This window comes from Clytia hemisphaerica, unplaced genomic scaffold, assembly GCF_902728285.1.
Source record: "Clytia hemisphaerica strain Z4C2 unplaced genomic scaffold, Clytia hemisphaerica genome assembly, whole genome shotgun sequence".
Lineage (NCBI taxonomy): Eukaryota > Metazoa > Cnidaria > Hydrozoa > Leptothecata > Clytiidae > Clytia > Clytia hemisphaerica.
Genome location: NW_027103933.1, coordinates 1 through 12,264, shown reverse-complemented (window position 1 = coordinate 12,264; position 12,264 = coordinate 1). Strand labels below are relative to the sequence as shown.

Genomic DNA, 12,264 nt, shown 5'->3' with positions numbered 1-12,264 from the left:
GTCCCTGCACGCGATTTGGAGCACATTGAAAATGGGCCGATCCTTAAAAAGCCGAACTTTTGGCCGATATGGACCGGTCTGGACCGTTCCTGGCCGAATTTAGCCGATGTTGACCGATCTGGGCCAATCTAGGCCGATCTTAGCTGAGCCATGTTTCTTAATCTTTTCTCTAAACAAAGGCCGATCTAGACCGGTCCAAATCGGCCAAGTCCGGTCTGAAAACAAACAAGCAAATCTTTTTCGTATGACGGTATTTTTTTGTTTACAAATTCGAGTGCCTAAAAACTTTCGAATCTTTTTGTTAAGTGTTCGAATGAACTCCAGAGAACGTTCAAATGTTTTGAAAAGTCTCTGACTCTTAAACAAAAGCAAAAGGAAAAGTACCACAACAGAAGCAAGAAGTTGGAAGTAATTTATTTTTATGTTTTCACTAGAGTGAAAACCGCCACGAGAATAATTTTTCATGAGCTAAAAATTAAGATTATAAATTATCAAGATAACTGTATTATTGGAATATCAGCAAAGGAAAAGGCAAGTAACAGTTTCTTTTTGAGAGATTAAGCTGTCGTTAGTTAAAAGGTCGAAACAACAAATTGTTCAATTTGGTTTTGGTGTTACTTTACTAGGGGGGGGTTTTCAGGGGTCTTGAATACCGTCATACCGACAAAAATTTGGGTCAAATACCGTGATACCGTCGATAAAAGAAGCCTAATTACGTAAATACCGATACCGATAGAACATGAAATACCGTAATCCCGTCGTTTTTTTCTGGTAATACCGATTTACCGGGGAAAAAAAGGCTCAATACCGTCGTACCGTAAAAGTGAAACCCCCCCCCTTACTAGCTGTGTATGAAATACGAAGAAAAATATTGACATGCAAGTTATAACAGGGGAGATATATGTAAATGAAACAGGAATGTCTAAATAAACTAACGAAGGGAGACAGCTCGGGTAAGTTATAGCATGTCTCAAAAACTGAAAATTACCATAATTTTTAGATCGCATTAGTCGACAGAAAATGACCAAACAAATGACTAAACGTGAAGGGTACTATGATGTACTTTCTAACCTGATGTGTAACCTAATTGTTTTTTCGCTGATTTTCGCGAAAAAACGCAAAAACTGATTATTACGTAATAATCGATGACGTCATCAAAACTAAAAATTGAATTTCTCAAGAATGGTTTATCTAATTGTCTTCAAACTTTTACCAAAGATGTATCTTACTAAAGTCAATAATTTGAAAAAAAATCTCTTCGAGATTTTGATGACGTCAGCAGAAATTAGTAAAAAACGAAAAATCCTATTTTCTACTGACGTCATCAAAATTTCGAAAAAAAATTTTTTTCAAATGATTGACTTCAGTAAGATACATCTTTGGTGAAAGTTTGAAGACAATTAGATAAACCATTCTTGAGAAATTCAATTTCTAGTTTTGATGACGTCATCGATTATTACGTAATAATCAGTTTTTGCGATTTTTCGCGAAAATCAGCGAAAAAACAATTAGGTTACACATCAGGTTAGAAACTACATGATAGTACCCTTTATGTTCAGTCATTTGTTTGGTCATTTTCTGTCGACTAATGCGATCTAAAAATTATGGTAATTTTAAGACATGCCATAACTTAGCCGAGAGTGCAATTCTATTCTAAGGAGGATTTCTAATAATCTTTTCTAAATGGATTCATCAGAGCGAGTGAGTCAAGGTTATGAAATAGAGGGGAGTATGTCATTTACGACGAAAAAACTGTTTGAAAACAATTTTGCTTAGAATCAGTATTTCGGCTTCCGTAAAACGTTCTGGACAGGTTTGTATCGGCCTGGACCGGACCATATCGGCCTAGACCGGCCTTACATTGGCCGAACATCACTGTTTTTGTTTTATCAGGTTTGTAACTTAACAAAACCGGACCTGGCCGTTATTGGCCGATCCAGACCGGACTTGGCCGATCCGAACCGGACCTGACCGAACTAGGCCGATTTTGGCCGTAGAATTACTTGGCCGATCCTGGCCGATCTAACCTGATAACAGCTGCTCATAATTTTCTTACGTGCACGGTAAACCTCTGAAGGCACTTGAAAATTATACATCTGAGGAAAATAGTCCTCCCACGGAAATTTTACAANTGAATAAAAGAACAGTTATAAAGACATCATTTTAAAAGTGTCAACTACAACAAATAATCGACACTAGCTGTATATACTATCGCTCATATTTATTGTTTGATAAATTATCCTTAAAAATTCTTTCAATAATTTTGTTGTTTTCAAAGGTGAATTCAGCACAAGATGCTTATTTATTCAAGAACTGTATGTTCTGAGGATGCATTTTTGTATTTTGAGTATTTTCCTATCAAGATGTGACCAAATACAGTTAGGGACATTTGGCGAGTTCCTGTACGCGGCCACAATAAAAAAAATCATATAAAATCACTCAGTAAAAAATGGCGTTTGTGTATTTTTGCACTTTTTTTAGCCTAGACGATCGGTTAGTGTAAAAAACAGGTCACAGGTCACGGGTCACAGGTCACAGGTCATACAAATTACAGACCGGAAAACTGTAACACACTCGTAACATACAACTCATAACATAAGTTCCTCAAAATATTATATGTAAAGGAAATATAATATCAAAATATGTTATTTAGAAGACCTAAACGACAAATCATAAACCCCAAATATTGACAGCAAATGACACTTAAAAATTATGTAAATAATGGCGTTATCTCAAAGTATGAGGTTTTGTCCACCAATTAACATCAAAATATTTTTCATGTATAATAGGATGCTGACGCTGCAAGTGGATATATATTGACAGGTTTTGAAAACATTAAATACTCCAAGAGAGCTGTTTTTGAGATATGAAAATAGTGACGTCATTTTATCAAAAATACAAAGCAGGGGATAAAAACATTGAAAAGATAATTTTTATTACATGTGTGATATAGGTGTAATACCGGGTGACCCACGAAAAAGTTTGGAAGGTATTCGTTGGCTAGGGTCTGAAATAAAAGTAATATAAACTCAATATTTTTTTAAAAAGATAGATGATGCTCTAACTTAAACTTTGAGCTATTACTTTTTAAATTTGGTTCAGTGGTTCTTCGTCTATGAGCTTTTAAAGTCAAAATTCAATTATCGGAAAGTGCAAAAACACGTTAAAAATGAGGTATCAAATTATAATTGTTTTCTTTTTATCTTTAACATTGTGTTTTTCGAGTGTGCTGCGCTGATGTTTTATGACCTCGTTAATTAGAAATAGAAATTATAGAAATAGAAAAATGTACGATTGAATCCCTCTATAATAAAAATTTTCATTTTATAATCTATCCCCTGCGCCCTGGCGTGGCGCTGGCCCTCTATTCTTCAAATTCCAGGCAGTTTTTTGAAAGAAGACAAGAAAAGGGTAAAATGTATGGCTGTGCTGATTGAAAATAGATTTGACAGTATAGGTTTTACAAAAGAAAGGTCAATCATCAAATGATTAGTAGATGTAAATAAAGAAAAAGCATACACAAACTTTAGGTTTCTTTCATTTTGTATTTCAAGCATTGGAGAGAGTTGAGAGTTATATCGGATCGCCCAAAGTTACCTTCTTTTTTTTCTTTTTCTGCTAGCTTCACTGTGACTGTCTACCATCTTTAAATAACAGATATATATCGAAATCACGGTAGATTTTGAGATCAGTGATACCCAGCGGCCGCCGGGGCATATTGATTGATCAAAAAGCGGACCTCAGACAGGACCCAGGACCCCTTAATGAGGACCCTAATCTTGTTAATGTAGGCCTATAAGGGGACCTTCCCATAGAATTATAAAGCCTAAAGGGCTAGATGTCGAGCTTTAAGCCATCGCAGCATAGTGTCCTCCCCCCCCTTTATAAAGGGGGGGATTCTGATTTTGGCCCTTTTTTTAAAGTATGGGGGAAAATGAAAAATTTGAAATTTGCTGGGGGAAAATAAAGAGGAGAAAACCATAAATTTAGGAGATTTTGACTGGGGGAACTTCACTGATCTCAAGGTGATCTTGTTGCAAAACCTGTTTAAGCAATAAAATCAGCAAATCTTTTGGGATAAACCAACTTTTCAATACAATTTCATTTTTCCAGCACTTTCAAGGCTATTTTTTCAAGCTTTCCAAAATTTCAAACTTGATTTAAGGCATTTTTATGTTAACCATATGGGGAACCGCAAAATCTTCAAATAGCTGGGGGAATTCAAAAAAGAGGGGGGAACCGAAAAATTTTGAAATATGGTGGGGGAAATATAAAAGAGGGGAAAATGGAGAAAAATTTTGATTTTTAGTGGGGGGAACCAACCCAGGAGGACACTATGCGCAGGAAAAAAAAAGTGAATATCAGAAAAAATATTGTCTTATCATACTCAACTCATAGCCGGGCGGGGTAGTTAAAAGTTCGAAAATCGGCCCAAGTGCCTATCTTATCTTAGACTGGAGTCGTTTATAATGCATGTAATACTAATATAATAAACACAAATAATGATACGGGATTTAGTTTGTATAAACGACTGGAAGAATCCGGTGTTCCAGCCTTACAGATTCCGGGCCTAGCTACGCAGAAACTTGCGTAGCGAGAAAACAATTTATTAAGCAACAACAAACTCTCAAAATAAAATCAACTCAAATGAAACATTTTTAACACACAAATCCACACACATTTTATTTTCAAGAATTTTTTTTGGGCGGGAAAAAATTTTAATTGCGATATTGACACTTTTTTTTTGTTTGGAGTTAGTGCACAAAGGTTTCTAGACGACTAAAATTTACTTTTTTGCTTTATTTCTAATATTTCTGAATTAGTCGTCTAGCTTGCTAGACTAATCTTATCTATCTATCTATATATTTCGATATTTCATACTAAAAGGTCCTAGGACCCATTATCCGTACATTTGTTTGTTTAAAACAATGAAATATGAATAAATAACTAAATAAAATGTTAAGACTAAGAGCAATAAAGAGCCTACAGGTTTTTTTTTATTAAAACACCTAAAATTTGTCTGAGCCTGGATCTGGATGTGCCTATTTTCTTAGCAATTTTCAGCCTAAAATGTTCTTGAATGCGCGTTCTTAATTTTTCAGACTACTCTAAATCGACAATATCATGCAAAATGGAGAGCTTAAAATTGGTGAAATTTGGACAATATTTGACTCTCGATTTTAGAAAATCATTCCCTAAGTTCAGTTAAAACCGCTTGAAAAAAGGAAAAATTGTAGATTCTTGTCATTTTTTTCCAAACTGAGGCTGGGCATGTTCTTACGATGTTCTTAATTTTTCGACGAATTTCAGCCTCGCTGTTCTTATAAACTGGGTTCTAATAAAAAAAACGTGTACTTATATAGTATCTGTATGCACATACAACACTAAACGATGCTATCGTCCGTTACAGTGATAGTAAAGGCGGGAAAACATGGCGGTGGTATTATACGGGAAAATACGTGACACCATTGCAACCGCTTTAAACGAAGTATCAAATGACGTATCTATTGAACCACAGTTAGAACTGGTTACTGGGGAGGAGCTCCCTCGACGATAAAGATGGTGCGAGAGCAGACATTTGTGCTAGACTAGAGGGCTCTGGATTTTTTGGCCTCTAGCCAACGGGCATTTTTTGACGTTAGGGTTTTTAACCCATACGCCCAGAGGTACTCTACGACGAGTCTTTCTAGTGTATTTGAAATAAACGAGAAGGAGAAAAAACGTCACTACAATCAAAGGATCATTCGTGTTGAAGCAGGCTCGTTTATTCCTTTGATTTTTACCACCAACGGAGGAGCAGGTAGAGAGGCACAAACTTTCGTCAGAGCTCTTGCGATCGCCTTTGCTGACAAACGTGGAGAAATATATTCTCTCACTCTGAACTATCTGAGGACAAAATTATCTTTCGTTCTAACGCGCTCGACAGTTTTATGCATCAGAGGCAGTAGGCCCCGCCAAAGAACAATAGTCCAAAGCTACAGGACATTAATATAACTGAAGCTATCGAGTACGCATTTGAATTTTCTATTTTTTTCAGAATTATTTTTCATTGAAGTTTGTCCATTTATTGTTTCGTCTAAAGAATACTTTTGTATTTTATTATAAGATTAATCTTTAAAATTTTTTCATTTAACATTAAAAAAAAATGGCACGAGAAAAAAAGTCTGGCAAACTACGCGACTGTAAACTCTTTTCGGCAAAAAAACCATTTGGGAATTTTCTTCGACTTTGGGCTTATTTCTTACAGTATTTTTATGTGGCCCTTATCCAAATTGAAATCTTTCTAGTACTGAATTCAGAAAATAGGGAACGTTAAAAAACTTTCTTGTGAATTAAGCTTCAACATGTCTAGTTTCTTTCCCAAAACATAATTTTCTTAGAATAAAAGTTTTTGTATGATTTTTTTTCAGTCAAACTCAAAGTTGAGTCACATTTTTCTAATGGCCCCCAAAACGGAGGTTTATTTTTTTCGAAATATCTTTATCAAAAAGCATAGCACCGACATCAAATTACTTTCGATAGGTATGAAGGCAATGATTGCGTTTAGACCAACTATGGCATTTGTAATTTGGCATTTGCTCATGAGGGATTCGATTTTAATAGCTTTTCCATTGTATTTTCTGTCATGGCATTTAAGGAATCGTCTTTTTAGAGTCATTACTGAAAAGGTGATTCCCTCAAGTTCAACTTTGACAGATTAAACAATGAAAAGCATGGAATTTCTCAAAAACTGCAGTCATTAAGACTGAAACTTTTTGCCGTAGGGCTAGGCCATTGAGTTTAAAGCCCAAAGGGCTAGAGTTCAATCTCTAACCTTTCTCAGGCAAGAAAAAGTGCAGCCTTAAAAAATGCGCCGAACTTCGACGATAGATTGAATCTAGCAATTCCTTTGTTTACGATTGATATTTTTTTCGAAATTTAGCGGTAAACTTTAGTTTCAATCTGTCATTTGTGTAAAAACCAGGCGAGCCGCTCAAGGCCGCGCAACTTTTTTGGTAGGATTTGTTGGCTTCAAATCCTACCAAGGAGATTGACTTCTAGCCCTTTGGGCTTATACTTCATTGGGCTAGTATGGCAATCTTGCAAATTTTACAATCTATAGAAAGAACTGAATTAAAAACGTGCAAATACTTCAAAAAATCAAAAATGTCATTTTTTCTCTTTGTTTGATTTGAAATACCAGAAAAGGGGGATTCCTTTGCTCAAAATGGCATTTCAAATGCCAACGAAATGCCAACACGCTGGCATCATTAGGCATTTGACAAACCGAACAATTGCGCAGAACAATAGAATTCAAAAGAATACTGCAAGCAATTACAAATGCCAGGCTGGTCTAAACGCAGCCAATGTTTTACGTGTTTACGACTTGAAAAAAGTCAAAATTTACTTTTCTCTTTATCTTCATACAAATGGTTGTCAAAACGGAGGTTAGTGGCCCTCAAAACATCGATTCAATTAAATTGAAATTGTTAAATACCCATCACTTAAACCTTAGGCTAGGGTTTTGCCTGGGAAAAAAAGAAATTGCCCAAAAAAGTGATGTGCCACCAGTAATGGGATTTTTTCATGAGGCATAAGCATCCTATAGAGAAGATCTAGAGAAAGTTTCAGGTAGATATTATTTTTTTCCTACAAACAGCCTGTACTTGTAACACGACCACTCTAACTTAAAATATAAAACTTTGAAACTTTGGTAATGTGCTAATAAAAGAATATTGAATTTGGCCCATTTCTTACAAACACGTCTAGCAGCCAAAACTTTATATGTAAACACTAATATTCTTCAAAATTAGGCCTTCATCATATGCAGAAAAACACCAATCTAATCAAAAAATTGAGTAATTTGGCTAAAAACATTAATCTATGGTTATAAATAGTGATTCTTATGGATAAAGAGTCAATTTTGGAGGCGAAAATTTTTTTTGTGAAACTCTGCTTCAATCATTTTTTATCGACGATGGTACCCTACTTATATGCAAAAAAATCAGGAAAAATTAATATGATCCAGCTTTCAACAAAGTCCAAAATTCCCTTTTTTAGCTGTAATTGTCATTTATTGGACCCCTACCGGGAAGGTCTAAAAAGGAAGACAATTAGCCACGTTAAAAATGGCATTTTGATATTTTTCTTTTTTCGAACTCGAGAGAAATGTGATAGAATAGACGATATCGCGTTTAGATAAATGCAATGCATTCTGATTTCTCGGGGATTCTCAAATGAATTTCAATGTCGATTATATAATGATCTGGAATAGATTATAATTCCCTTGAGGGTCCCCGAGAAACCAGAATGCATTGCATTTATCTAAACGCGATATCATCTATTGCATCTGAAGCTTTCTCAGTTTTTAAGTACAAGCCTGGCTCATTAAGGCAAAACCTGTTTTGGGGTCAATATACTGTAGATAGTGATTTGTCTTCGAATCTTTCATCCTTTAGATTATTCTCCTTGGAAATATCTTTCAAATGGTGTATAACTTTCTATTCTAAAATAGCACGAATGGGTGCTGAGGAAAGCCAAAAAACTAAAGCGTACAGTCTTTACTTATGTCATTTTAGCCTTACATCAATTGAGAATGTATCGAATCGCATTTTAACAAGGATTTTTCACCAAAGTTAAGTTTTTTCAAAATCAACGACACCTTCTGTTTTAAATTTCTAAGTTATAAATTGATGAGAAATTAGAATGATCAGCCAAATTATTTCAAAAGGAAAATACAAAATGAATATCGACAACTTTACAATTATTTTTCTTTTACAAACAAATCTTGAAAGATACATAAGTTAAAGGCTCCTAAGAAAGAAGTTACCAATTATCAGTGTAGCTAAAAGAGAACAGATTTCTAAAGAAAAAATTGACCTCCAGTACAATTAAAATAATCTGCCAAGGCTTCGTTTCTCTACGTTGTTTATTCTGAGAAGGTTGTTTTCAATCAAAACTGGAACTTGAAACTTGAACAAAGAACTGATGATCGGGAAAATAGATACCGTCAATTTACAAAAAAATCTTTCAAAGTTTAATTCTAAAATTTTCTTAAAATAAAAGTCAACTAAATTTGTTTATCATAATTTACAGACAAAAAATGTTCGACCGAGTAAAGCAATATAATCCCTTTTTAAAGATACAATACATGCTTCATTAAGCTTAGAATTGCTTCGAAATAAAAAAACAATGCGAAGACTTCATTAGCTGTTAGATTCTACACTTTTCCTCCTTTCCAGAACCTTAAATCGTCGTTAAACGAAGGCTACTAGTTAGATGACCGATCACATGGCATACTTCTTGGTCCACTCTTTTGCAAGGTCACTGTATCGAGAACGATCACTTTTATAGATTCTTGCTATTTCTGGTACCAATGGATCTTCAGGATTAGGGTCCGTCAGTAGTGAACATATAGATAATAGTACTAAAAATGAGAAAAAAGAATGGTGAAAGGGTCTTATAATGAAGCGCGGTGTGACGTGAAAAGTATTGCCATTTTGAGCAAAAAACTAAGCTCCTACAAATATCTTCCTACGCAGATGAGTTGTTTTAATACACGCTTTTTCTTTTATAAGAATAGTGTACTTTGGTTGAGGGTGAGCATTATTCTTAATTTTCTATTGTTCTAAACAATAGGTCTATTGTTTTAAACCCGAAATATCACCCTGATATTCTTATAGAAGTTATTCTTATAAAAGAAAAAGCGTGTACCAAACATCATGATAAAGAATAACGTGATCCTGCTTGTTTTAAGCATATTAAAAAAAAGAAAGAAAGGAAAACAAAGGTCTTTGTCTGATCCAGAATGGTCTAGAATGCTCACGAAGCAATTAATTAAAACGGTAGCTGTATTTCTATTATATAATCAGGGGGGGTCGGTACTAAAATCTCAAACATCATGACATTTATTGACGTGGTGGTACTGCAAAAAATGCTCAAAAATAATTTTATTACATGTGTACTAAAATAACATTTTCGAAAAATAGGTGGGGGTATGTCAAAAATTAGTGAAAATCCTTTTAGTACTCATAAAAAAAAATGTCTTACATTTTAGTACTGACCCCCCCTGATACAATAGGTAAGTATTTGTATCCGCTAGGATTATCTAGAGAATAAAATCATTCAAGCACAGAGTTAATACACACTTTTTATAAGAACCAGGTAATTTGTCATCAGGATCTGCTATTTCTAATTGTCTTGTGATATCCAAGCTCAATTGTTCTTAACGTGCTTATAGTATCAACTTAAATTGTTCTTAATTCTTATTAGGTTTTTGTCAAAATTGAGCCTCGCGTTCTTATAAAAGCGTTCTATTCACGCATATGTTTAATCATGCTAACAAAGCAAAAGTTTACAATGAATTTATCAAAGTTCAACAAGTTTTTCCGAGAATCAAAAATGATAAAAGTCATAAATACCTTTTGATATTGTTAGAGCAGGACTCCATTGTTGTCTTAGAATATCCAAACAGATACTTCCATTGCTATTAATATTGGGGTGGTATATTCTTGTAACAAATGTGACCTAAAGTACAAAATAGATATTGAATTTTGTTTGCTTTAACGACTGTGCAGAACTGTCACAAGACGTGTCTGTTCTAAACAAAACCAAAATAAACCCTATAAATTCTACAATTAGCATTCACAGAGATTATTAAGTCAGGTGAGAGATCAAGCAAATGGTTGAGCGCTAAAAACATCAAAAGGTTTAAGCATGGAAATCTTTAAAACTTAAAGAAAAACTATGGTAATCAATCTGCATTTTCATTTAATATATCAATCAAGGCATGTTGAAGACCAAAGTAAAAAAAATTATAATAGACCTTTTCATAAATTACGTCACGAACATCACTTGCCTCGTATTCAAACAATTACCATAGTGATTATGTCCCTTGAGACATTAAATGATTTTTTTGTAAATAGAAAGTAGTTCTAATAAAATCCACTGGGAGGTAACCACCTTGGCAATAATTTCAAAACGAGGCAAGTGATGTTCGTGACGTAATTTATGAAAAGGTCTATTGTTCACTTACTTTTGGTGGTTTGAAAGGATAATCTGGTGGAAAGTTGATTGTAAGAAAAAATACACCACCTTGATATGGACTTTCCGTCTGAAAAAAGAAATATTTTGCTAGTCATAATGCAATCCTAATACAAAATCCAATAATTAATTTTAAATTACAGCTCAAAAAATTTAAATTTCAACTCTCTCAAAACAGACCATTAAAATAAAAATAAAATGAAAATATATATGAGCTTAACACTTACTGGTCCCATTATAGTAGCTTGCCATTTGAACACTGAAAGGAAAATGAATACAAAATGCTAAATGTTAATAACTCACAAAAATTTACAAAATTCCTGCCTGTTAGTCTTGTATAGCCTAAAGCTAAGGCAAAAACGGTTTTGCATACAGCTGCAATTACATTTCGTTGCAAGCATATGGGAAATTGCACACATATCACAAGTCAAGTCTTTCTGTAATGTTATTAAAAAATTGCAGACAAATTGCAAGTGCCTTAAAAAATTCAGTTCTAACTGATTTTGTTGCAAACTCTTGCAATTTGTTTGTTATCAAGCGATTTTTAGTTTGCATAATTACACAGAATTACAGACTTTTTTAAAAGATAGCTACACTACGTCACAGGTGCTTGGTACTAGATCAGAGCTGTTAAACATTGAAAACAAAGATTATTAAGACTCGTGTGTAGTTTTCTTGAAGGTTTTATGCCCTTGGTATGAGCAACAATTATCAGCCTCCAACTTCTAGATGGAAGCAATGTAATAATTACATTGAGGGGCCTGGAAAGAAACATCATAGTTAACTTAGCTATTGAGACTTTTGTAAAAAATTAGTGTCAATATCATAAACCACTGAGATTACAAACCATATGAATACTTACTATCTTTTTCATCTATAGGTCCAGCTGAACATTGTGCTGGTGGATCCCTCCCTAAATCAGTCAATTCCTAAAAAAGAAAGACAGTTCAAACTTGAAACCTGTCTAGCTGATGATCAATATGCTATAATTTATTCAAAAAAACTGAAAAGTTTTATTTCCCTTTCTCACTTTCTCATTTCCTTTACATATTTTATGTAGGGGCCAGTCAAAGTCTGTCTAAATATAATTTTCAGCATAGACATAAGCCTCCATCTTAGATAGAATTTGAATTACATATTGATCTTGTGCTTTCTAAAAAGATATCCAGGGGTGGATTTTTATCAATATTTCTATCAATCTTATTAACACAATATCTGATTTTTTTTCTGTCTAATACCTTT

The 12,264-nt window shown here is 34.0% G+C and overlaps 1 protein-coding gene across 1 annotated transcript; it reads right to left on the bottom strand.

The window, feature by feature from the left end:
* Positions 1-8,728: 8,728 nt before the first annotated feature.
* On the bottom strand, positions 8,729-11,953 carry LOC136809820 (ubiquitin-conjugating enzyme E2 2; the record flags this gene model as incomplete). The annotated part of the gene is given in 5 exon segments (XM_067066372.1): positions 8,729-9,406; positions 10,401-10,506; positions 11,015-11,092; positions 11,250-11,281; positions 11,885-11,953. Coding segments are annotated over 5 exon segments (425 nt in total), but the record flags the coding sequence as incomplete, so codon positions are not given.
* Positions 11,954-12,264: the final 311 nt, after the last annotated feature.